This window comes from Sphaerodactylus townsendi, linkage group LG11, assembly GCF_021028975.2.
Source record: "Sphaerodactylus townsendi isolate TG3544 linkage group LG11, MPM_Stown_v2.3, whole genome shotgun sequence".
In the NCBI taxonomy this organism is placed as follows: Eukaryota; Metazoa; Chordata; class Lepidosauria; order Squamata; family Sphaerodactylidae; genus Sphaerodactylus; species Sphaerodactylus townsendi.
Genome location: NC_059435.1, coordinates 16,067,223 through 16,094,468, shown reverse-complemented (window position 1 = coordinate 16,094,468; position 27,246 = coordinate 16,067,223). Strand labels below are relative to the sequence as shown.

The window sequence follows — 27,246 nt, the reverse complement described above, 5'->3', positions numbered from 1 at the left end:
ATTAGGCTGTGGCAATCATTTTGGGCTGGCTCCACCTCCTGCAGCAGCCATTTTGTGGCAGCCTATTTGTTGCTATGTCCAGCATGCTGCATCGGAATTCAAAATGTGTCTATGTAACCTTAGCTTGTGGGTTCTGTGGGGCAGAACTTGGAATGAGTTTGCAACAACAAATTTTAAAAAACAAAATGGTTTACTTTCTTAACATATAACATATAACATCAACATTTAACATCACATTTCAAGGTCCTGTTCAGGTTGCATTTTCAAGTCTTTATATTACAGTCTACTGATACTGCCAAGTCCAATTCTTCTTTGCAAGTGGGTTGGCTCCTGAAGACTCCAAGGACTTGATGAACAGGATTCAACATGATGGTTTCCAGGAGAACTCTCACCCATCACAAACATAAAAAAACCCTTAACAAGGTGTTAAGGGCTTATACAACCAAGGTCCGAGTCTGGTAGCCTTGTCTCCTCCAACTACATGAGCTCTGCAGCCTTCTCCTGCTTTGGGTCTCCACCCCTTTCCGGGTCAACACATTCTGAGCATGGGGGTTACATCTACAAGCTCAAAAAGGTTGGGGACCCTTGCCCTATGGTTTGTAGTGAAACATCGGACTTACAGAATCCCGTGTTTCCTGATTTCCCGATTGTCTGACACAGCTAAGGATGGGTGGGAGAACACTGGTTCCACTAACCTCTCGGTTCATGCACTACCTAACTAGAAACATTGGGATTAACCATGATAATACATAATTGAAGGGTTAGAGGGCCTCCTGGAATGGAAGCTCAAGAACTTTCACCATGGCTCGCCCTGTGCATGTGCAGTCCCAATGTGGAATTGCACAGAAGACCGATTATGAAAATCTGCTTTGTGGAAAGCTGCTGAAATGGTAGTTTCCATTTAGGCAGTTTTTCCTCAGGATGCAAAAAACTGGCGTTAGTTTAGAGATCATGGTCAGCTCCTCCCTCAGTAATGTCCTCATTGAGACTTTTTTTTGCCTCCCTTGAAATGCCTTTAATGTATTTTGCCCAAGCAGAAACCTCCACATTCATTTCAGAATACAGCTTCTGTGAAACCCACTGGGAATTCTATATCTGACTAATAGTGTTTGGAATATTTAGGAAGCAATTATTGGTTTCCCAGGCCAGAAGATACAAATGGGGTGGCAGTGGACAAACAAAAAAGGCTTTTTTAATTACCTTGCAACATTATTGTCAGACATTGCGAAAGCGTCAGGAAATACACTCAGAACGGTATCCCTTTGATTTTGCAACAGCACAGCATCTGAGTACAAGACACATGCAATTCATACTTGGTGCAAGGTCTGCCTAAAATGGTCAGGTGCTACCTTGGGGACACTCGTGTTGGAATAAGTGACTTCTGCATGCCTGGACAATGGAGTGTGTGTGTGTGTGTGTGCTATGTATCTTTAAGCTGTTCTATTGTTCTCTCTCCATGTCTAAGGATCCGCCCACCAACTCTTCCTTCACCCTGCAGCCATTTTCTTTCTTCTTCTCCTTTGCACCGAGCACAATGTACCGTGTTTCCCCTAAAATAAGACAGTGTCTTATATTAATTTTTGCTTCCAAAGATGCGCTATGTCTTATTTTCAGGGGATGTCTTATTTTTCTGTGTTCTGTTTGTCGGGCATGCTTCCAAACAAAAACTTTGCTACGTCTTACTTTCGGGGGATGCCTTATATTTATCACTTCAGCAAAACCTCTACTACATCTTATTTTCAGGGGATGTCTTATATTCGGGGAAACAGGGTAGTGGCTACCTGCTCCTGCTAGGGCTTTCCCACAGAAGTAGATCACACTCGCACATACGTGACGGTGTGTTAGAATGCCCATTTGTTATAAGGACGTTATCTCTTTAGTATAAGGTTTCTATCTATCCGCTTTTCACCTGGAGCGATGCCTGTGATCCGAAGTTACTTGAAATAAATGTAAGTTCTCCTTTTTTGCAAATGCTTGTTTGGAAGGGCTTCTTTACTATACTCACACACAGGACTGGGGTGATTCATATTCAACCAAATTCCAACAACCCAATGGGTCTGGCATGCCCAAAAGGATGTGAAACTGTTTTTATTCTTTTTAAATAACCACCCAACATTCTACATGGCTTTGAAAGTACTCTTTTAAAAAGGCGACCATGTGGCTAGTAAAGGTAAAGTTTCCCCTTCAGTCGTGTTCGACCCTGGGGTACCACTGCGAGCAGTGATTTCATAGGCAAGCTGTTTGTTAGTTTGCCATTGCTTTCCCTGGCTATTTTTTACCCCCTAGCTATGAGCTAGGTACTCATTTACCGACCAAGGAATGGATGGATGGCTGAATTGGCCATGAGCCAGCTGCCAGGATATCTGACCCACAGGGGGCTCGGACTCCTGGCCACGTGAGTGGCAGTGCAAGCACTTAACCACTACACCATGTGGTTCCTATGTGACTAGTACACAAGCCTAAAGTCACATGTGCAACACACAGGGGGGAAAGCTGCATGGTTCTTCACATCCGGGCTGGTGCACACACTGCACTTCAATCTTACCAAAGGTTTAAGATATTAGATAGTAGCCATATGCATTTTTAAAAAAGTGTTTGGATGAATGCCAAGAACTGCTTTCATTTTGGTACAGAGATTTGCATTTTATCGAAAGATAAGTGATAGACCAATCCCAGGTTAACCTTGGAATCAAATGATTACCCAGCGAATCCCTAGGAGTGAAAATTGCTGAATTTCATGCCACAGCTCCCCCCCCCCCCCGCCCAAAAGCACAATTCCACTCAATGTTGAAATAATGCCAGTAAAACAACTCTAATGAACTGTAGTCTGCCAGCAGGCATTAGTTCCTTGGATTTGTGGAAGCTTCAGCTTTTTGGAAAGTGGTAGCTTGCATTACATCCTGCAATTTGTTCCCTTTAAGAACAAATAACAGATGATACAATATTCTGTCGCAAAAAGCCCCACCATGCACAACAAAGGAAGACAATGACAGAATGGAAAGGAACGGTGCTGGAGAAATAATGGCGGCCATAAAAACACACAGCGACGTGATGAAATAAGAAAGAAAGCCACCGATTTTTGGCTTCAGTATCAAGCTGCAAAACCAAGGATCTCCTTATAGAATACAACTGGTTAAGCAAGAGGCAGTGAAATCCACATTAAAATAATGATGCATTTGAGTTCATTTGGCATGAGGAACATGTAGATTGTTCAACCTATTATTGCTTTGGTTCAGCAATGTGTGCAGGGAGCAGTCAGGGCTGCATGAATATCATCCATTGTATACAACTATAATCCTACTCATCACCTGTTTGGGCAAGGAACCAAACCAGGGGACCAAAATGGAGACGGCATGAATTGAAAGCAGACTCTCCTTTTTGCCCTACAAAACAGCCAGACCCTGGGCATTTTAGCATTTCCAAATTATATGTAATTTGGTTGTCAGATCATAGAGAGGAACTGGGTACACAACAGCTTTCTGAGAATGTATTCCTGTCCGGTAGGGATGTTAACTCGGCTATTATATGATCAAAACACGAGCCTCCAAACTTTCTATTAATATATAACTAACAGTATTCAGACCTGCCCATTATTCTGGAATTTAACTATCTCGACTTTATAAGTTATGGAAGTCAGAAGAAAAAGAAAAGAGTGTCTCAGTAGAAAGTGTACATGACTGGGATATTTTCCCACCAGCAGAGTAACACATATCTTGCCACCGTAGAGATCGTACTGATAGGTCTGTCTTTCCACAGTATTTACACCAACACACTGCTGTCTTGCTGATTTGGGAAAACTTTGGAGGCTTCTGAGCAGAGGTGGAGCTACAAGGGGCCGGGGGTGTGCGTGATGCAACGGGCGCGCACCTGGGAAGCGCGGAGCAGCAAAAAAAAAAGTTTAAAGAGTTTGTTTTTGTTGTTTTGAGTAAAGTTGTTTCCAGTTTTTTTTGGCCTGCGGGGGGGGGGGGGGCACCAGTTTTTTTTAAGGGCTAGCAGCACCAACATTTTAGGCAGTTTTCAGGGGACTCTCCTGATGATACTACCCAAGTTAGGTGAGGTTTGGTTCAGGGGGTCGAAAGTTATGGACTCCCAAAGAGGGTGCCCCATCCCCCATTGTTTCCAATGGGAGCTAATAGGAGATGGGGGCTACACTTTTGAGAGTCCATAACTTTGGACCCCTTGAATCAAACTTCACCAAATCTGGCTGGTATCATCAGGAGAGTCTCCTAAAGATTCCCTGAAATTTTACTGCTGCTATCCTTAAATCTGCGCCCCCTGCAGGCCAAAATCTGAAAAAACACTAAAAATACAAAAAACCACACAAACATGGGGGGGGGGAGGCAAAACTCAGATTTTGCACCAGGCTCCATTTTCCCTAGCTACGCCTCTGCTTCTGAGTACATCATGTCTTGTGAGATGGTATCAGAAGGGGGGAGGGGGACTGAAGGAAGAAGAAGAAGAAATGAAAACAGAGGGGAAAGGAAGGGGGGGGGACCTGTGTGAATGTTGAGCTTAGCTCTAGATCCGTCACAGAACCAATCCAAAAAATGGGGGCTTGGACAAGGGCAGGGTATTTGGTGGGGTGGAACGGGAAAAAAAAATGTTCGGGCAATATTGCTTGAGCACTGAAAGCCGGCTCAGAAACAGATGGAGAAAAAGCGTGATAAAAAGGGCTTGGAGGAACTACAGAGGAAAAAAAAACGAACAAAGAGAAAACATTTCAGAAACCAAACAGAGGAAAACGTGCAAAAAATAAATAAATAACATGAAGCATTTGATGGCCTGGAACGAGGTAAATCTCTTGCGCGGAAGAGCCTGTAATTATTACAGATCAGAGAAAGAGTGACGGTTAAACCAAAATATTAATTATTTATACCTGTGGGACTTTTTCCAATAAAGTACAGTTTGGAGCCAATTGGGACTGCATGCAGAAATACTCTGAAGTAACTTTCCCTCATAAGAACATAAGAACAAGCCAGCTGGATCAGACCAGAGTCCATCTAGTCCAGCTCTCTGCTACTCGCAGTGGCCCACCAGGTGCCATTGGGAGCTCGCATGCAGGATGTGAAAACAATGGCCTTCTGCGGCTGTTGCTCCCAAGCACCTGGACCGTTAAGGCATTTGCAATCTCAGATCAAAGAGGATCAAGATTGTTAGCCATAAATCGACTTCTCCTCCATAAATCTGTCCAAGCCCCTTTTAAAACTATCCAGGTTAGTGGCCATCACCCCCTCCTGTGGCAGCATATTCCAAACACCAATCACACGTTGCGTGAAGAAGTGTTTCCTTTTATTAGTCCTAATTCTTCCCCCCAGCATTTTCAATGAATGCCCCCTGGTTCTAGTATTGTGAGAAAGAGAGAAAAATTTCTCTCTGTCAACATTTTCTATCCCATGCATAATCTTATAGACTTCAATCATATCCCCCCTCAGACATCCCTCTCCAAACTAAAGAGTCCCAAACGCTGCAGCCTCTCCTCATAAGGAAGGTGCTCCAGTCCCTCAATCATCCTCGTTGCCCTTCTCTGTACTTTTTCTATCTCTTCAATATCCTTTTTGAGATGTGGCGACCTCATCTGCAAAAACAAGAGTGACCAGCCTTGCAGAGCTCAGAGATTAATTAAAGACGGATTTTGGAGCACTTCATAATATAACATTATTTGGATAATAAACAGCTGATTGCCATTCACAGTTACATGCCAATTTTACGTTCCGCTTCTGTAGACCACGGCAGTTGACGTTCTCTATGGAGTTCAGAGAATGAAATGTTATAATGAGGATCGTTTGTAACATGCTTATCGCAGCACCAGCGTACTTTAGGATTTTCAGTAGGATTTGGAACTGCCAGAAAAACTCTGATTATCGATTATGAACTCGTTGAATCTCTAACGCCCGACTGACATGGTTGAGCAGCTATCTGGTGGCTCGCCACAAAGATCTGGGGACTTTCTCCAGGCTATCGCAAATCTTCACATAGCTCCAAGGGATGAAAAACGGCGACAGAAACGCAACAGCAATTGACCATTTGTGTTTGACTTTTGAAAAGGAAGCTGAGGTCCAAGGCCGCTTTGTGGCTTTGGACATTTTCTTGGCGTCACCAGCCATTGCCTCTGGAAACACCCAGCCACTGGGCTGCACACCCTGTTCAACAGCTCTACAAAGCCAAACAACCTCGTCCTGACAGAATTTCTTGTTCATTTGCGCTGCCTTTCATTCAAAGGCTTGGGATGTTGGAAGAGACCACTTAATCACTTTGACTGGTAAATGGAACAGCCTTGAATAGGGACAACAATAAACACGAGTACAACTCTGTTAACGCCCACTGGTAAACAAAGGCTCTCCCCACAAATCAATCAATCACTTAGGGCAATGGATGGTTATTTTCTGTTAGTGGGAAACCAGGCACTAGCTCAGGCTCCGAACTAGGTTCCTGCGCCTGTATTAGCTGGAAGGCACAAGCAAGGTTGACAGCTGTGATCTGAAGTCTTTTGATGCCCGATTGTCAAGTTACTCCGTAATTGGGCTGACAGGCTTGGTAAGTGGATGGAAAATTGGGGACAGGGACACAGAGAAGAGGAGTGTGCCATTATATCAATGATGGGGATAATGGAAAAGTGATAGGGGGTAGTTCCAGGCATCACCAGAAATTTCCCATAAAGTCTCTGGTGAATCTTAGAGCCATTCTGGGTTTCCCCCAGAAGTGACATAACAAGGCAAGTGATGCTTCCTTTATATCAGTGATGGTGAACCTATGGCACGGGTGCCAGAGGTGGCACTCGGAGCCCTCTCTGTGGGCACATGCACCCAGAGTTCGTCATGTGGGCGGTGGAAAATCATTCCCCCCCCTCCCACACACACATCTAGGCTAGCCTGGGCCTCTGTGCACACACCGCAGTGAGCAGGGAGGACTCGGCTGGTGGGCCTAGTGCCTGTGCTCTGGGTGGCTGCTGCCTGAGGGGGGGACAGCACAGAGGATGCAGAGTTGCTAAAGAGGCACAGAGCAGTGCGCGCGGGACTTGCTGGAGGCTACAGCAGGCTGGCCCCTGCTCAAGCAGGTGGGGTGGAGGAAGAGGGAGCCAACCGTTTTTTTCCTAAACAAAAACCTCAGCATTCAGGTTAAATTGCCAGGTTGGCACTTTGCAATAAATAAGTGGGGTTTGGGTTGCAATTTGGGCACTCGGTCTCGAAAAGGTTCACCATCACTGCTTTATATATTTGTTCTCCTGCTGCCACTTGAAGTGGTGGTGGGTAATGGGATCTGGAGACAAGGAATCTCGTGGTACAACCAGGGAAGTGACAGGCCTAATCCTTACCCTAATCAAAGGCTGGGGTTTCTTCCTGCCTTCAGGTGGGGGTAGATTTTAGCAGCTACCCTAGTTACAACCCACATAGAACTACTATTTCAGCAGCTTTTCACAATAAGTGAGAACATAAAATCACCCCAAGTTAAATCAGGAAGCTTTCCCAGCCCCTCCTGTGATGTCTGATCATATTCTGCACTGTTATTTTTCAAGAACAATCTAGCCCTGCGTGACTGGCATAGACAGATAAATCTCCATATTAATACCAACCTATAGCATTGTAGAGAACAGAATTAAGTTTTAACAGAGGAAGATGTTTCGTGCTGAAGGTGGGATGGGAAGACGGAAAATCTTTACCTAGCTAGGAAATGACAACTTACATTTGCCGCTACTCTCTTTACCAAGAGAGAAGGCGTTAAAGAACAATCATAAAAAGTGAGCACTGTACGGCAACAAAGTGTCATCGACAATCAGTCTGATTACATTGGATAGGAGTCTTAGTTCATGACGCCCTCAGCGAGCCCCAGGTTACTACCACCTGTGTTGAGCTGACAGCCATCTGAGAGAAAGATCTATTCCTTCAAAGGAAAAGATAATTTATTTTTAGCTCTTCCTTTTTTTCTGATGAAACTCTACACGATCGGAAGTCTGGAAGCACAAACGTTCGATACTGTGCCAAAGGAGACTGTTGTAGGCGACCAAACCTGATCATCGTTGTGCTGCTGTGCATTCAGTGGTGTAGCGGCAATGGGGCGGTGGGGGCACGATGCCCCAGGCACATGCTGCAGCGGGGGTGTGGACGAGGGTGTTCGGGGGAAGGGGGCGGTGCTGTGGCAGGGGCGCAGGGTGCGTGCATGCCCTGGGCGCAGTTTCCCCTCACTCTCCCCTGCGTGCATCTCTGTTTTTATGACTCACCTCATCTTCACCTATTAAACATGATGAGGATGTTTGCTTCAGTGGACGGCCATTCACAAGTGGATGCATCAAACCACTAAGGGCTAGACATGCTCATTTGCTAATTAAAAACTCCGGTTAGGAAAAAAAAAAGAGCGTGGTGGAGTCTCCTTCTTTGGAGGTTTTCAAACGGAGGCTGGATGGCCACCTATCAGGAGTGCTCTGATCGTGTGTTCCTGCATTGCAGGGGGGTTGGACTTGATGGCCCTTGGGGTCTCTTCCAACTCTATGATTCCATATGAGTCCCATTTTGTACCGTGTTTCCCCGAAAATAAGACAGTGTCTTATATTAATTTTTGCTCCCAAAGATGTGCTATGTCTTATTTTCAGGGGATGTCTTATTTTTCTGTGTTCTGTTCGTCAGGCATGCTTCCAAACAAAAACTTTGCTACGTCTTACTTTCGGGGGATGCCTTATATTTCGCACTTCAGCAAAACTTCTACTACGTCTTATTTTCAGAGGATGTCTTATATTCAGGGAAACAGGGTAGGTGTGCATCTCACAGCTCATTTTGGACAGCAGTTCACCAGAAATTAACCCCACAAACCTATTTTAATATCCCTTGGCCGTTGGGTAGACATGATTTCAAAGAGTCAGCCTGGAGTACAGCTGAATATCTTCTGTCCGCTATTTCAAACCAACCAAAATATATATGAGATGAAAAGGAAAGGGTTTTCATGATTACAGCACACAGTTTTTCCCTCGGCATTTTTTCATTTCTGAAATTAAGCCTAGATGCTTACAAAGCAGAACGAAAGACATGATTACATCTAAGTTAACTTTAGCGAGGGCTTGGCGTCAGACGCTCTGGAAGCCGGATGGGGTTCCTGTTGTAAATTGAAAATATTCCACGGAAGCCTGCGAAAAAGCCAGGATTACAATACAATTTTCAATCTGAAACATTAAGATAGTGGCGACTTTTCCATACCGTGCACCTACTTTTACAGAGAGAAAAAAGCGGCAGAACAAACTAATCTAGAGAATTTTCCTCAACAAAGGATTCTGAGCAGGATGGAATTGTTCATTGTGAAACAGCCATATAAAAACTGACTCAGCACGTGTGTGAGAGAGGGAGAGAGAGAGATAAAAACCTGTTGAATCCTTTGTTAGTTGGCACTACACTATCGTGAAAATAAATAATCCAGAAAGGATCTAGACTTAGGTGTCAAACTCGCGGCCCTCCAGATGTTATGGACTACAGTTCCCATCATCCCCTGCCAGCATCATGCTGGCAGCATCTGGAGGGCCGCGAGTTTGACATCTGTGACCTAAAAAAAATGGTTTGAGGGAAATAACACATGGCAGATTCATTTTAGGGGCATTTTGAGGTACTACCCCAAAACAGTTTTTTTTACTGTCCGACACCCGTGTTTATTGGCCTGTGCGGAGGGGGCCTTAGTATTACACCACACTGTGAAATGCAGCACAAAGCAAAATAAGAAATTTCATTTTGCCCCCCCCCCGCCCGAATGTAACTGCAAGACCATTTTGGCGGCAGAGCAGGTGCGGCCACCGTTCTCCATAGAACCGTTTCTTCTGTTTAATGACTACTGATTTTGCGTGCTTCTGCTTTGCGTTGGATGGTTTGAAGAGAGCAGACAGCAAGCACCGTTCACCATGCCTGCAGCATCAATTTCTGACTAGTACTTTCTCCCTCTGCTTACCAATTAGGCCACTCTGATTCATGGCTGGCCCGGATCTTGTCTGAAATCCTGACTTCATGTTTTACCATCTCTGCAATGACGCTGCACATCAAAGGGCGAGAGATTTCTAAGCACAGGGCGCAGCTAAAACATTATGTTTGTTCACGTGCAAATCAATTTTTGCAGCAAGCACGTTCATTGATTTTTCTGTTACACTAGACTAATCAATACAGTTTCTGTTATATATAGATATAAAAGATATAGATGTGTGTGTGTGTGTGTGTGTGGAATGAACAGTATGTTGCAGTCTTGGGTCCTTTTGTTTGAAAACAAAATTACTCACTGCCATCTATTTATGATCTTCAAATCAAGCTATGTCTGGGTTAAGACAACAAGTAACGTAACTGTGCCTACCCTTCTTATTACATTCAGAGAGACAGCAGGCCCATGGACAGTACCTTATAGCTGCAATAATCAGAGTGATTTACAAACAGCACACAACATTTTAAAGATGTTTATGTTGCTCTGAAGATTGGTAGTCAAGCGGCCAACTCTGGGAAATTGCTGGATATTTGGGGGAAGATTCTGAGGGGGGGGGGCAGGGTTAGAGAGGGGAGGGAGTTCAGAAGGGTATCGTGCCAAAGAGTCTACTCTCCACAGCAGCCATTTTTCCCTAGGAGAATTGACCTATGCAGCACAGAGTTCAGTTTTAATTCCAGGAGATTTCTAGGCCCCATCTGGTGGTTGGCAACATTAGGGCCCTTTCTGCATGGTAAAAGTAATGCAGAATGCAGCCGGGATAGATGAGTCCAGTGCAGTCCCGGGTCCTTCACACAGCTCCGTACAGGCGGCCAACTTTTGTACAGAGGCGCATCTGCTGTTTTTGAACCTGCGTTTTCAGCTGCCCACAGATGACCCCGCAACCATACTGGCGTCACTGGACATCCATGCTGTCCTGCGAGGCTGCGTAGGAGAGTGGCAGGGAGGCCAGAACAATTAAGGTGTGGCCAAGTAATGCACCACTTACACGGGGCCGTTTGCTCAGCACTGGCTCCAACCCAGCCTTTAAAAAAAGAATAATTGATAACGTGATTGTTGTTTATACTGGGTTTGGGCAGCTAAACCAGACCTGATGCAGGGGCAGGAACTGTGCAAAGTTCCCACTCACAACGAGTTATATCCCGTTGCTCTCCTGGGTTAGATGGTCTGTGTGGAAAGGGCCTAACATCATAGTGGGAAGTCACATCTCCAACCTGACCCACACATATGCTGGGTCCTTCCTACCAAAATACCTATGCAATTCCACATCTCTCCACAGGGGGGGGCTGCAGCACCTTCTCCACATACAATATAGTTGTGATCATGCTACATATGTGGGAACTCAGGTGAACCTACAATTTACGGCTGACCATTGCATAAGACAAACGGTGGGTAATCCCAGACCTCAACATTGTACTCTGTATTGGCTAAAGAAGCAAGCTAAGGGGTTAAGCCAAAGGCTTTACAAAAGAGGCAAAATTTCTGATGGAGTCTAAAGAAGAGAGACAGAGAGATGGTGGCATTACCTCTAAAGTCCATGGAAAGAAATAAAATAAAAGCCGATTGTCTCTGTGGATACGAAGGGACTACTTTTAGTGTGTGTGTGTGTGTGTGTGTGTGTGTGGGTGGGTGGATGTGGGTGTGGGGGTATTTTACACACACACACACACACACACACACACACACACACACACACACACACACACACACACACACACACACACACACACACACACACACACACACACACAGGGCACCCGTGCTTCCCTACGCATACTTCATCACAGGCTCTCTATGAATTTCGGAGTGACATTCAACATACTTCTGTACAGCCTGTTTGTGAACTTTGGGGTGACATGCAGCATATTTCCTCACAGTCTGTCTGTGGACTGATGGGTTTGTTTCCGCATATTTTGCAGCAGCTTCCTGTAGTTGTCTTTTTCTAATGCAATGTGTTATTGCTCTCGTTCACCTGGTGTGCTCCAAAAGACATCATTTGGAAGCACCCGTTGTATTTTCGGGATGCAGAAAGGAAGTGTTTGGATGTTCCGTCATTGGATGCTGATGAGTGAGAAGGCTGTGAAGAGGTTCAGGGTAGGGTTGAAGGACAGGGAGTTGGACTGTACCGCCATTGCAGCACATTCCTGGGGACTCATCCCGCCACTTCAGAGCACAACACCAAGAACAGGGTGATCGGAGGCCAAGAGCAATAAACTTGTCTCCACAGTAAGCAATCTGATGTCCATATGGAAATCCCGACAAACGTTTAGTAGTTCAAGGTGATAGTGTGGTTTGTAATCAATTTTGATGGTATTTGGCTGTAGCGGTATTGTTAACGTTAATACATATAAAGAATTTTACAGGAATGAAAACATTACTGTGTTGAATTGATGCCATCGCCAGATGTTGAGGCCTTCACCATGTTCCGCTCATGGCTTCAAAATATCTGGTTTGATGACGTTGGAGGTGCCGGTGCAGTTGGATATTTAGTACAACCTGGCAAAGAAATTCTTGCACTCTTATGTCACATTCTTGTATGTTAACATTTACACATATTGAAAATACCCTGCCAGGAAACATAAGTGACAGGCAGGCCTAAATGAGTATCCCAACAGGTACATCATTCATTCATTCATTCATTCATTCATTCATTCATTCATTCATTCATTCATTCATTCATTCATTCATTCATTCATTCATTCTCACCCCCCTCCCTCCCTCTTCCCCCCCCCCTCTATCTATGCAGCAATTCTGTTTGCCGTAGTTTCCCTCTACCCTGGCATTCTACATCTTCCGCTCTGGAAGCTAAATATTTTATTTGCCACTCTATTGTTTCTCTTACTAAGAAGTAAACTGTAACACATCTCTACGATTCCAATTGCAATTCAAAGGGAATGAGAATCTATTCAGTATGAGTCACAAGCAATCAGGGGCCGAACGTTGAAAGGTTTTTTGCCTTTTTTCTTCCAGTAGGTGGCATCATAACACTGCCTGTGCGCCATTTACCAAGAGTAACAAAAATGTGAGCAAGTAGGAATATTTTGGACATACTTAAGCAAGCATTTTGATATTCAGTTTTAGAGCCCCCGAGACAGCAGAATGATCCCCCAGGGCCGCCGTCCCAAACACACTTATTAGGAAGTAAACCACATTAAATTCAGTGAAGCTTTTTTTTCCCTGAGTGAAGTTTCAGAGGGTATTACAACTGTGTTGGGCTGCATTAAAACAGTCAGATTCGAGTCCAGCAATGCCTTAGACACCAACAAAAGCTTCAGGTTATAATCTTTCAAGAATCTTTCAAGCTCTCTGAGTCATTTTATCCTATCAGAAGGTGAGATGGGTATTGTAAAGGCTGCTTGTAAAGGATGCAAAGGTACCCTCCAGATTATCATCAACTTGATTAGAGCAGAGGGGAAAATCTTGGCAGTTGAAAATTAGCATCTCAAGTGAGATAAGAATCCTATGTCCCTATTCAGTTGGGGGGGGGGTGTTCCATTGTTCTGAGTAAATATACTTAGGGTTGTACTGTAAGAATCCCAGTGGCCAGGGCTGTATTAACCCATGGTTGGGCCCCTAGACTTCCAGGTACTTTGGGCCCCCTCCAGCATTTCAGTCTTTTTCACCCCAATATAGCTGACAGCCTGACCCCAGTATTGCCCACCGGGCAAGCGGAGGATGCGAAAACCGCATGGTAAGGGAGGCTAAAGCAACATTTCCCTGCCTCAAACAGAAGAAGCAGCAGATGAAGAGGAAGAAGAATTGGTTTTTATGCCCTATTTTTCTCAACCGTTAGGAGTCTCAGAATGCCTTACAATTACCTTCCCCTCCCCATAACAGACACCTTGTGGGCAGGTAAGGCCGAGAGGATCCTGAGGTAATTGTGACTGACCAAAGGTCATCCAGCAGTCTTCATGTGGAGGAGCGGGGAATCAAACCTGGTTCTCCAGATTAGAATCTGCCGCTCTTAACCGTTCACCACGCTGGCTCCCCTTGTGCAACTGGGAGGTACAAAACACCCACCACACACATGATATGATGTTCCCAGGTTATTTCCAGGCAAACACAAGGACTTTTTAAGGGCAGATGGAGCTTTAGCTTGATGTCAGCATCATGGGGGATTTTTACTGTGATTCGGCATAAATGCTATCATCCTAAAAGGGGGGGAAACAACATAATTCTATCTGCCTGCAAGCCTAATATGCCTGATTTGTAAAATCTCTAGTGAGGCCACACAAAATCATGCATTTTGAGATAAACAGGGCATCACCTATGCGCTACAAGACAGATTTCCAGAACAGGAGAAACAGGGCTGGAAACTGAATAGAACTGAAGAACAGATTGTTTACAGTAGTACAAAATGTATCTGCTTCTTCTTTTCTTTTGTGCGGATTCGTGTTCTGGGATGTGTGCAAACTATCCAGTGGCATTATGCAAACAACACAATAGGATCCTTTGTCACAGTCTGCATAAAAATGATCTGCTTTCCCTTCTTCCTCCTTTGCAAGCAAAATGTGGAAGAGAAAAAAAAAGAATGCATCTAATTCCTTGAGAAATCCTGTGCTTTGGGTCTGAAATGTGGCTATCGCTGAAATGTGAAATAATAAAATATAAGGGGATATTTTTTTTGCAAATACCAACAGGTTCTTTGAAGAGCAACAAAGTAAAGGTTATACTGGCATTCAAGAGAAGGTTCTTAGGCAGAGCTGATCTGAGCAGCATCAAAGTATTGTTGATTATCCAAAAGGAGAGGAAAGGTTCTGGCCTTCACAAAAAATGTATAGGGATGGATCCAATCCACTTTTCTTCTAGTAAAAAGCAGAGACGTAGTAAGGGGGGAAAGCGCCCGGTGCACTGGTGCGTCCTCTGCCCCCACCCTTCCCCGGAACGTCCCGTCCCACCCCGGAATGCCCTCGCCACACCCCTGTGGGGACGCATGCCTGGTGCATTGTGCCCCCTGTCCCCTTGGAGCTACGCCTCTGGTAATAAGGAAAATGGGTTCCTCTTGGACCAGTATTTCCTACCCTGTGGGTCAGGACCTGAAAGAGGGTCACTGGCCAGCCCTCCCTAATGGTCACCCACTTTGTGTCATTTTTTCTCCCCTCGACAACAACCCACATCCTTGCCTTCCACCCCCCTTTGTAACAATTATGCAGGGGGGAATATATCAGAGAAATTAGTAACTTTATGGCAGTAGCTAGAGAGAGGGAAGAAAATCTGGAGAGTTGGTGGGAGCTGCTCAGTGCACAGGAAAGCAAGAGAAGAGAGAAAGAGGCAGGGATATACATGGGCTTCATCTTGGTGCTGTTCCTTCAGCAGCCAGACGTCCTGCCTTGCCCCACAGCACCTCATTGCCATCTTCTCATTACCCCTCCCAGCCCTTCACTACTAACTGCTTTGACACCACCTGCCGGCTTTACACTTCTCACCCCTCACCCTCTGTGCCCCTCATCTAATGCTACTCTGGCTCGGCTGACAAAGAAGACAGAGAAGGGTCCCAGCTCTCAGGTGGCTGCCCTCAGGGGAAACCCTGTCAACCGGCTATGTGAGGGAGAAGACTCTTTGTTATACCACCATCTCCTCAACATGTGACAGACGCATGGATGTGCTTGTAATGGAGACCTCTTGATTTCCAAGCCCATACAGTCAATAAAGTGTGGGTTGAAACTTTCCTCTTATCACAGTGCAAGCGCTGACAGAAGTCTATCCTTCAACCACTCCGCAGGAGGTTAAGGATGGTATAATGCTCAGTGTCAAGCAGCTTTGAGCAAACAGCAGTTGAGTAGCATCTACCTTCACATTCAGGTTGGTTCTTTCCCAAGAACCATGTCTGTCTTCTAAATTTAGATGGACACCAGGGGTGCTTTCACAGCTTTTATCATACTGGGCACCTTGAACTCTTACTGAGGTTGAAAATGGCCATTTTATGTGATTTACTTGTGGTGAAATTTTGCCTCTGAAGAGAAAGGAACATATATGACAGCTTATGTTCTATTACTGTTGTTGATGTTTAATATCACAGTTGCCAGTTCATTAGCTGGTTGCTGGCCTTTCATTACGGCCGTTTTCTGCACGGCCACGCTCGGAGGGTGCGTCGGCATATATGACGCCGGCGCACCCCCCCTAAACCGTTCGCATGAACGGTCCCAGTAGGGGTGGGGAAGATGGCGCAGCCTGTGCGGAGGCTGTGCCATCGCCCGAATGCCTTCCAAATCTGACAGATGCTGCTTTTATCAACTTGAAGATGTTTCAAGTGCCACCCTAGAATTTTTGGAATGGCACCCAGGATGCCAGTTACCACTGGGAGACCTCAGTTGGTTTGTGGATCTGTCGGTCTGCCTGCCTGCCTGCCTGCCTGCCTATCTATCTATCGTGAGTTTTTTTAGAATCTTAAAGGGGATTAAAAGGAGTGGTGGGTGGTCAAAAGCTAGAATGTAATGCAAAGGTTGTGAACTTTATGCCACTTGTTTTGGGTTCAAAACACCCTTTTGTGCAGTGTTTTTTTCTTCTCATAAACATCTCGTTGACTTTGTTGAAAATGCAATAATGGAGTGGATAGGAGTATTGGTCATAGTTTGCCTACATTGGGTGCCAAAAAAAAGTGAGATGGCTCTAGGTAGTTCACCATTTGGACTTGCAAGTCATCATACCAAAAAGGCTGGGAATCACTGTTTTACAGCCCCATCCAGATATGGAGGGGAGGCTGAATGGCCCTAGGTGTTGGCATGGGCTTGTGCTGATGCATTTGCCCCCCTGACCAGCGTAAGTGTCTGGGAGGTCAAATGGGGAGGCAGGTGGGTGCAGAGCTCCACAGCACCTGACCCACTTCTGGCCACAACTTCCAGCCGTGTCGGCCTAACGTGGAGGCTGACAGAACTGGGGGTGTTCCCACAGGTAGAGTCAACTTTAGTCAACTTCCACCAGGTTTTGGCCCCTGGAACGCTGGCAGAAGGGAAGGTGGACTTACGCCACCCTTTGGGTAGCATAACTTTGTTTTCCCTTATGGTGGGCTTTCCAGCCGTCAGAGAGGTTTTTTGTTTTTTCTGCCTCTCGACCCTACTGAAAAGCCCACTGGAGGTGGTGGGGTGGCAGGGCAGCGGAACCACCACCAGCTACCTCAGGCTGTGAACTGAGCTACTGGATCGTCAAAAAAGGCCATGCTGAGAATCATGAAACCAACATATATACAAGCCACTTGGAACAGAATCTATAAGGAGCAGAACTGTGCAAGATTGAATGAAAAAGCTGGCTGGATACAAACTATTGTGTTTTTAACATTTTGAACTCACTGTGTGAGAAAGGTGTTTTTGGTCTGAATTTAGCATTCCATGTTTTTGTTAAGTTTGTTAACACGATATTTCCTTGATTACTGACACTTCAGGTTTAAAGCTGATATGTTTCAAGTTCAACCCCACAGCATTTTCAATCGAGAGAGAAAAAGTATAACACATGCTTTGACCCTTGGAGTGGTCAACACACTTAAAAGCTTATAGCACCCTGGTGGTAGGGAAGGAAAGCATTAAAGTCAGAAGATGTGTGCCTTAGGGCTCTGATCACCCATTCCAGGGTAATGCAGGTTGTTAGAGATCAATTTTATCATCCTCTCTGTTTCCACCATTTAACTGATACTCCTACGGAAAGAACAATGCATGCACGTAGTACAGACTGATTTTTTTAATCCTAAGGAATCGTCTTATATTTATAAACTGAACTTCCCTCAGTATATTTAAAGAGTTCCCCACTAATGCCGAACCCCTTATCTTGAGTATGGGAAGTTCTGTTGAGTCACCTAGTGGAAAGAATTTAACCATCATTGTTTCTGGTCAGGAGTGATATGATATTTCCCCGGAAGATTATCAGAACAGAAGTGGTTGTGATTTCAGAAAACACCTCTACATATAAATTGCAAGATTATTGACTTCCATGACGACTGTGAAAAATCTGAATCAGATATAAGATTGTGAAGGGAGCAGGAAGTCTTAGCTGTGTACTGCCTGCCCTCTCTGCTTTCTTTCACATATGATGTTGCTCGATTGATCTCTGGACCTAATGTTCAATGGCAGGATATACCAATGGATTATGTGACAGAGAGCCTTTGTAAGCATGCACATAGTAACTTCACCACTGAGTATGTATGGTAAGCCCAGCTATGTATATCTAAAAGTAGGCACTGGACTTCAAGTAAAAGTGGACAGTGTTTGAAGAATTGACACTGGCTATCAGACCAGAAACAAGATGGCAACCACAAAGAGAACAGAATTCGTAGTAAAACTGGAGATGCAAAGAGAAAAGGTATGCAGAGAAAGATTGTTTCCACAACTGTAAAACTTGAACTGATGGAAATGAGAGCAGAACCCAGGGGACTCGACATAAGTCCCTGATCAGCAACACAAAATGGAAGTAAGCCAAAATGATTTCAGCATGGATGAGGTAGTTCAAATAAAGGATAATGTTTCAAGTGTAGTAATACCTCGTTCTCGAAGGCTCACATCAATACGGCTCATGTTAATTAGCCAACCAAGTCAAGCCTTTTCGATTGCAACTGATGTAGCATATCTGCAAAGCGAGTTGAATTAACCTCCCCACCCACCCCCAGCCATGTGACTTTCCACATTCAGCCCTACCTGGGGTGTTCAGCAGCCTTGACAGTTTGCAGGTGTAGGAGATGAACTGCTCACAATACTCGGCACTGCTGGTGATGGCAGAGAGCTGATCCATGGTGGCGTTGTAGTTCAGCTGAAGTGAAGCGTCCTTCTCTGGTTTGTGGACCACCACTGCCGACTGTATCTGTAGGTTATGATTCACAATAGTCCACACTTTGTCCTCTGGAAGAAAAACAGAGAAACCCTGCCCACATGAGTTTAATGAACGTTGACACTTTTAAGAGGAGGTGTTTTGTTGTTCTTAAGTGTGCAGATAGTATCAGAGGTGTGACGTCTGAGGCTGGGGTAGGGAAGAGTTTTCATGGGATAGGTGTGTAGAGTAATGTAGCTATTTCTTTTTAGAACAGTTGTGTGTCTAAGAAAGGTCACAGAATGATATCCTAAATTCATCTCCTTCAGTAGCTGTGGGGGCATGTCCCCTTCTAGTCTTGAAAGTTAGGCTGAATGGATAGATAGATAGATAGATAGATAGATAGATAGATAGATAGATAGATAGTTAGTTAGTTAGTTAGTTAGTTAGTTAGTTAGTTAGTTAGTTAGTTAGTTAGTTTAATACGGCCAAAGGCCAGCAAAGACAAAACAAAACAACAGCACACATCCACAACAGCAGCAACTACAAACAATTATTACAGCTAACCATTTACATGAATGTCCCCTTCTAGTCTTGAAAGTTAGGCTGAATGGATAGATAGATAGATAGATAGATAGATAGATAGATAGATAGATAGATAGTTAGTTAGTTAGTTAGTTAGTTAGTTAGTTAGTTAGTTAGTTAGTTAGTTAGTTTAATACGGCCAAAGGCCAGCAAAGACAAAGAGCAACAGCACACATCCACAACTTGGCAAATTACAGCTTAATTATTACAGCTAACCATTTTACATGGATGTTTGGCTTTCAGCTCATCATCCCTGATTAAGTAGTGGACCTAGCAGTGTTTTTTATAAGCCAATGCACAGAACTTTGCTACCTGCTGGGAGATGGTTGCATTCTTGTCTTCCAACAGCATTTTCCTAATCTCTTGGTCAGAATTCTTTGCAATTATCAAAAGCTGTGTTGCACAAGCAGAGGTAAAAAGGCTGAATGGATTTTCAACAAGTTTTTGTAGTAAGAATCACTACTGCAACCCTAAGGCCCTTTCCACACCTGCAGAATAATGCACTTTCAATCCACTTTCAATACTCTTTGCAGCTGGATTTTATTGTGCGGAATAACAAAACCCACTTGCAAGAAATCGTGAAAGAGGACTGAAAGTGCATTATTCTGCATGTGTGGAAGGGGCCTAAGAGAATTACGGCTCACTTTTTGGAAAGGTTCAGGGGCCAACTCCAGACAACACTCAAGGCCTTGCTTTTGGTGCTTCTATCTTCTGAGGTTAAGATGTGGAGGGAGGCAAGCTCCAGGAGAGGGTCTTCTCAGCTTTGGCAACCTTTTACTATTGGTTCTGTGTTTTTATATATGTATTCAACTTTTGCTGTTATGGTGTGTTCTGATGCTCTGTTTTTACTTGCCACCACAGTGACCCAGATGGGAGAGAGGGGTGGGAGATGAATTTTGTAGGGTTGGAGATTCGGACAGTCCGAATCTGGATTTTTACCGAATCTGCACTGATTCGGACGGATTGAAGACGGAGCTAGGGTCGAATCTGAGCTGTCGAATCCTAACAGATCCGAATCCATGGGATTCGGATCACTGCTCAACCGAGAATGGCGTTTTTTTATTTTTTTTGGAGATTGTTTTCACGTTTCAGCCTGCAGGGAGTGCATTTTTTAAACATATAGGCACCAAAATTTCAGAACATCATCAAGGAGACTGTCCTGATGGTACCCTCAAAGTTTACAGTGCAAGTTTGGTTTAAGGGGGGGGCCAAAGTTATGGACCCCCCCCAAAGGGAGTGTCCCCTATCCCCATTGCTTTCCAATGGGAACTAAGGAGATGAGGCTACGCACTTTTGAGGGGTCCATAACTTTGGCCCCAAACAAACTTCACCAACTTGAGGGCATCGGAGAAGAACATCAAGTCTCCTGATGGCTTCTACTGATACACTGAACTATTGGGTACCAACTACATCTACAAATGCACCCCCCCTGCAGGCACCCTCAAAGAATTTGCATAAAGATTCTTTTGTTCTGCAGTGAGCTTAGCTGCATTGTTGCTGTCAATAAAGGGAATTTCTGATAGGGAGGGCTATGGAGTGCACATTTTTTCATGGTAAACCCACAAAACTTTCAGGGTATCTTCAGGGAGAGTCTCTGGATGACATCATCTTAGGTTTGGGGAACTTTTACTTCAGGGGAGCAGTGGGAGATGGGCCCTACCCTTTTGGACAGGTTCCATATAGAATTAAACCCTCTGGAAGCAAAATTCCCCAAACCTGGATGGTTGTCATCCAGAGACTCTCCCTGAAGCTACCCTGAAGGTTGTGTGACCATACCTTCAGAAATGTGCACCCTCACAGCCCCTCTACTGTGCAACAATTCCCCCATTGACAGCAATACAGCTAAGTCACTTGCAGAACAAAGAATCTTGGGCAAAATTTCTGGGGAGTGCCTACAGAGGACGCATTTTTGAGATGTATCGGCACCAGAATTATCAGCAGGGTATCATCGGGTGACTTTCCTGATGTTGCCCACCAAGTTTGGTGCAGTTTGGTTTCCAGGTATGGACCCTCAAAGGGGAGTGCAACTTATCCCCCATTGTTTCAATGGGAGCTGATAGGGGATGGGGGCTACACCTTTGAGAGTCCATAACGTTAGCTCCCTAGAACCAAACTGCACCAAACTGAGGGCTATCATCAGGACAGTCTCTGATGATACCTGCAGAAAGTTTAGTGTCACTAGCTTCTAAAAATGCTGGTTTTGCGTGTTTCACTGGTCACTCACTCCAGCAGGCTTCATGTGCAGGAGGCGGTGGAAACATGAAGAACCGGAGATTTTTTTAAAGCTAGCTAGTGGCATCCAAGGCCTCAGAGGTATCATCAGGGAGACTGTCCTGATGCCCCCCCCCCACGTTTGGTGCAGTTTGGTTCAGGGGGGGCCAAAGTTATGGATGGCCCTCAGCAAGGGGGCCCCCTATCCCCATTGTTTCCAATAATGGGAGCTAAGGAGATGGTGTAGCTACCATTTTGAGGAGTCCATAACTGCCCCCCCCCTAAACCAAACTGCACCAAGCGGAGGTGTCATCCAGGACAGTCTCCTGATATTTCCCTGATATTTTGGTGCTGATATGTCTAAAAATGCACTCTGCAGAAATCTTCACCCCCCAAAATTTTAGCCCAAGATTCTTTTTTTTCTGCAGTGACTTCTGCATTGTTGCTGTCAATGGGAGAATTTCTGGTGGAGGGCTGTGAGGTGGTACACACATTTATCCAAAAGATTACAGTCTTTTCACAAAACGTTCAGGGTATCTTCAGGAGAGTCTCTGAATGACACCATCCAGGTTTGAGGAACTTTGCTTATGGGGGCAGTGGGAGATGGACCCTACCCATAACATTGAACTCCTTGAAGCAACGGTCACCAAACCTGGATGGTGTCATGAAGAGACTCTCCTGAAGACACCTTGAAAGTTTTGTGGGTTTACCATAATAAATGTGTACTCCACAGCCCTCCCACAGAAATTTCCCATTGGTTGCAATGGAGCCAGCCACTACAGAGCACAGAATCTGGGGAAATTTCTTTGGGTGACTGTGAGGGGTGCACTTTTAGAGCTACTGTCACCAAAATTTCAGGGTATCATGCAAGTACTGTCCCTATGATACTCCCCAAGTTTGGTGAAGTTTGGTTCAGGGGGGTCCCAAAGTTATGGATTTGCACTCAAAAGTGTAGCCCCCATCTCCTCCTGTTAGCTTAGCTTCCATTGCAGGAAACAATGGGGGATGGGGTACTTAGTGCGAGGTCAATAACTGCACTTTGCTTTAGAACTTCAAACTGCACCAAACTTGGGGAGAATCATCAGGACGATCTCCAGATGATATCCTGAAAGTTTAGTGCTAAGCTGGCTTTAAAATTAAGCGTCCCCCTGCCGAGGCGAAAACGATGTAAAAAAAACACCAAAAAATTCAAAAAAAAAAAATAATAAAAGCAGGACCCCAAATTTTTTTTTTAGGTATTAAACCGAAGATTTTCGGGCATATCCGGGCTTAAAGAATATGATTCGGATTGGTGTATACAAAATCATTTTATGCCCCAAAATACCCAAATCCGAATTTTACCAAAATTTTTTAGTATTGACCAACCCTAGAATTTTGTAAATAAATACTGCCAAAGGCTTTCACACCCAGAATCAACTGTCGGTTTTCCAGACGATGGTCACACAGTCTGAAAAACCCACAACAGCCAAATGAATGAATGAATGAATGAATGAATGAATGAATGAATGAATGAATGAATGAATGAATGAATGAATGAATGAATGAATGAAATGGGGGGGGGGTTGGCTGGGACAGATATGAGATATCATGAACGCAGCTTTATGCCCTGGGCAGAGGAAAGGTGATCTGGCTAAAGTCTTCAATCCAACAATGGATGAAAACTGATCCCAGCTGTTTTCAAGAAGCACAGATGGCAACTTGTCAGTCACTAGATGTCATGATCTGGTTGCTGTGGCAGCAGGCAGGAGGCAAGAGCACATAACTGGGTTTAGCTGGGTAATTGAGACCTGAGCTGGACCATTCAGCAGTCTCAGGTGAGATAGTCAGAAGATTCCCCTCCCACCCCCCCACACACACTGAATAGACCTGAGTTCTTAACAGACCTGCCTAGGATTGTTCTCTACTGAATTCCTTGGTCTTAGATTGGTTAGCCAGCTCTAAAATACAAATCCAGTTCTAAAATACCAAATCTAAAAGACAGTTCCTACACAGATGGCTTGATCTTTGCCCCTAGAGACTACCTGCTTACCCCACCTGCTTGAGTAGAAAGAATTCTTCTGCCCTCGGCCAGACTGGCTAAGGTTTTTGCCTTCCCTCCTACAATGTTGTCTATTTGAGTTTCCCTTACTAATCCTCCTTGATCTACAGCTGCTGCTTCTGACAATGCGAGTCAGCCTTAGGCTACAGTTGTGGAACTCCCTCTCCTGGGAGGTCTATTTGACCCGGTGGCTCTGGTTGGCTGCTTTCCAAAAGAAGCGTGAAGATGTTCCTTGTCAACAAGGCACATGCAGCAACCGTCTCAAGCAGTGCTGAGTCCAATTGTTCTTTGTGGCAGTCTTATCACTGGTATTGATTCAGTGTTTCGGGGAACTGTGATCAACTAGAAATATTTTTTAAAAACCAGCAAAAATGATAGTCATCACAGCATTCGTGACGGGTGCGCTTGGAAAGATCACATGTTGCAAATTGCGCAGGGGTGTGTATAGTATGTCTCTGTAAATTCTCTGTTGGCAAGGCCACTCAGTATCAAGGGTAGCAGCAGATTTAGCCCTTACTACAATATTGTCCCCGAATATACAACCTTTGTATAAAGAAATGGCAGCCATTCACTTCCACAGAAGAAAGAAAAGGGAGAAGGGACATAGGAATGCCATAACGATGATGGCAGACAATGGCAAATCACTTCTGCATGCCTTTTGCCCTGACTTGAATGGCCCAGGAGAAACTGAGATGGATCGCATTAGATCTTAGAAGCTAAGCTGGGTTTATTTATTTTAATTTTATTAAATTTATACCCCACCTAATTCCCAGCTGAAGTTGGGCTCAGGGCAGCTTACAATGGATTAAAATTGACAAGATCAACAATACGCATAAGTTAATCCTAAAGTCATTCCTATATCAGTTCTAAAATACAATTCTTACACAGATGGTGAATCAATAAACTCTGAGCCTGAAATTAATTCAACCCTCCTCTCCGCGTCTTCATTTATTGAGGGGGCAGGAGGGTAAAAAGAGTTTTTAAAAGGAAGGGGGAGGATAATGTGCTAGACGGAAAGCACAAGATGTTTATAATTTGTATTTTGGGAATTTATAGTTCGGGAGGCTGGCTATATCAGTTGGCATATCATGGGTTCATGGAATGGCCTCAACCCAAAGCCTGGTGAAACCCCTCTGTTTTGCAGGCCCTGTGGAACTGGTCAAAGTCCCACAGGGTTCTGGTTTCAGCTGACAAAGAGTTCCACCAAGCTGGAGCCAGGGCCGAAAACGCCTTGGCTCTGGTTGACCCTGATTTGTACTTGAGTGGGAGACCACCAAGGGAGCCTAGGGTTGCTGTGCAGAGGTAGGCAATGGCAAACCACCTCTGAATGTTTATGGGGTTGTCATAAGTCAGCTGTGACTTGATAACCCTTTTCACCACCATAGTCAGGAATGCCGTTTTGCTGGAGGCCAACAGTGCCACTCCAAGCAGAGTTGTCTACCCAGCCCACTGAAGTCAACAGGCCTGGGCCCCTTCCACACATACAGAATATTGCACTTTCAATACACTTTCACAACTGTTTGCAAGTGGATTTTGCTATTCTGCACAGCTGCAAAGTGCATTGAAAGTGGATGGAAAGTGCATTATTCTGCAAGTGCGGAAGGGGCCCTAGTGATGTGTAACTCAGCCAAGCATGGATCTGTAAATACTTTTTTTTCTGGTGACCCCAACCAATAAGATTCAGGCCTGCTTCTATCTGCATAGTCCGTTCTGGATTCTGTGTCTTCGTTAAATTAAAGCGTGACAGAACGTTGGGGAACAATGCTGCGTGTGTGGCCCTGCGTGTGTGGATCTCTCTGTCTCTCTTAGGACCAGTCTGAAGGGGTAATACTAGCCTGGATCAATCTAACTAGATCAGAACTTTGTGACATGTTAACTCAGACAGCAGAAAATACTCTGATATAATCTAGAGTATTATGATGAATCCAGACTGCTGTGGAGGAAAGCCATGGTAGTTGGCTTTGCAGTGGGATTTTCCTGTGGTTTTTTTGTTTACACCCAGGATTCTCCTCCTAAAAAGTGGCCCCAACGGATACGATCCAACATTTTGCCTGCCCACTGCTTCCATTTGAGAAGGTTGCCTGCCACCTTCTATTCTGTTTTTTTGGGGTGCCATTTTTAGGCAAGCACTACTTTGCTAGACCATGCCAATTTCCTGTCAAGTTCACAATGTCTATTGCTTCAGCGGTAGACCTCTATGTTAATATTTTTTTTAAAAAAACAAAGCCTTTCTGATCATTTTGAAATGGTGACCGGAAGAGTGAGAGAAACTGTTGTTGTGTGGGTGGGGGAAGGTGGGAAGAAGAAAGAAATCCCAAAGAAAGTGTAACATGTAGCGATCCCACTGGCTTTCTCTGTGAAGGGAAAGAAAAAGTCATTGTGGTGCCCCTCCTCTCTTTCTCTTCTCTATATCTTTCTCTCTCCTTATTCCTGTCGTTTATTTCTCTATCTTCATTTTGTAGGCTGCCACCAGAAATAAAATGCCAAAAAACTTCTTTTACTTCCCCTTTTATTATATTCTTTTTTTTTTGGTAGCGTGTACAAGAAGTAAGGCAAACAGATGGCATTTGTGGTACTAAGGAAAATCAGATGGGAGTTCCGATATTTAATTGAACAAAAATAAGATTTTATTTATAACAGGTAGGTAACTTCAAAGTTCTGAACAGAATTAGTTACAAAAATTAAAATAAAATCTAACAGAGGCACCAAATATTTTAAATAACTTCCAATCAGCATAAAGTCATTCTGACCCTTTTCACATCTCTCTCTATTTCTTATATTGTTCTCTCAGACTAGAATTTAACCTTTTCACTCTTACAATGAAGCTATGTTACCCTTCCTCACACCCATACAGCTTCTGTCCTTTTCTGGCTTACTCCAATTCTTCCTCAGAGAAAGTTCTGACCCTCTGATTCTGACAGTTTCTATATTCCTCACAGATTAATACATCTCAAAACTAACTTCAATTTCTCCCTCTCTCCTTTTACAAACACAGCCAAGATTTCTTTCGCACAACTTCACCCCTTACACACAGATATCTCTCTCTCTCTCTGACTCTTCCTTCTTTCCCCCCCCTTATTCTTCCCCACCCAGGCACTCCTCACAAAAACTAATCATGGCTCACCTGCCTTTTCCTGGCCACTCCCTCTCTCCCTCCCTCTCTCTCTCTTATTCAACACCCTGGCCCTTTCCTCACGGGCCGAATACAGCGCCCTGGGGATGGCAAAAATGCCGTCCCAGGGAGCTGTTCGCATGCGGGGCGCAGCTGCTGGGATGAGATATAGAGTCTGCGCCGCCCGCGCACCTCCCCAGCGGCGTGAAGCTGCTGTTTCCCAACCTCGCTCCCTGAGCGAGGTTGTTGGGAAACAGCAGCTTCCAACCGCTGCCGTGCGAACAGCAGCGGCTGGAAGGCGCCATCCCTCCCCCCTTTCCCAATCAACTTACCGTCCCTGCGACCGTCTGGCACGTCGCCAAGGCCTGGAGACACGCCCCCGCCCTGGGACTCCGGAGCGGTCATGCAGGGCAGGTGGGGTGTCCCCTGGCCTCGGGCTGACGATGCACGCATACGGTTTACTAGTAGGAAGAGCTAGGTCGACGTCGGCAACCTTGTGGCGCAGCGCGGCATCATCAGTCTCCGTGTAGTTTCTGGGACTGTTCATTACGTCGCTGAAACGTGGTCGGGGGGGGTTGGGTCGGCGTCATGTACGCTGACCCAACCCCCACCGTGGCAATGCGGAAATGGCCTC

The 27,246-nt window shown here is 44.9% G+C and overlaps 1 protein-coding gene across 1 annotated transcript in view; it reads right to left on the bottom strand.

Annotated features, from left to right (window-relative positions):
- Positions 1–27,246, bottom strand: part of CNTNAP2 (contactin associated protein 2) — a 1,428,778-nt gene that overhangs the window by 336,335 nt on the left and 1,065,197 nt on the right. Inside the window, exon 12 of the mRNA XM_048510449.1 lies at positions 18,558–18,758. Within this exon, the coding sequence (XP_048366406.1) occupies positions 18,558–18,758 (201 nt within the window). The remainder of the gene's footprint in view (positions 1–18,557; positions 18,759–27,246) is intronic.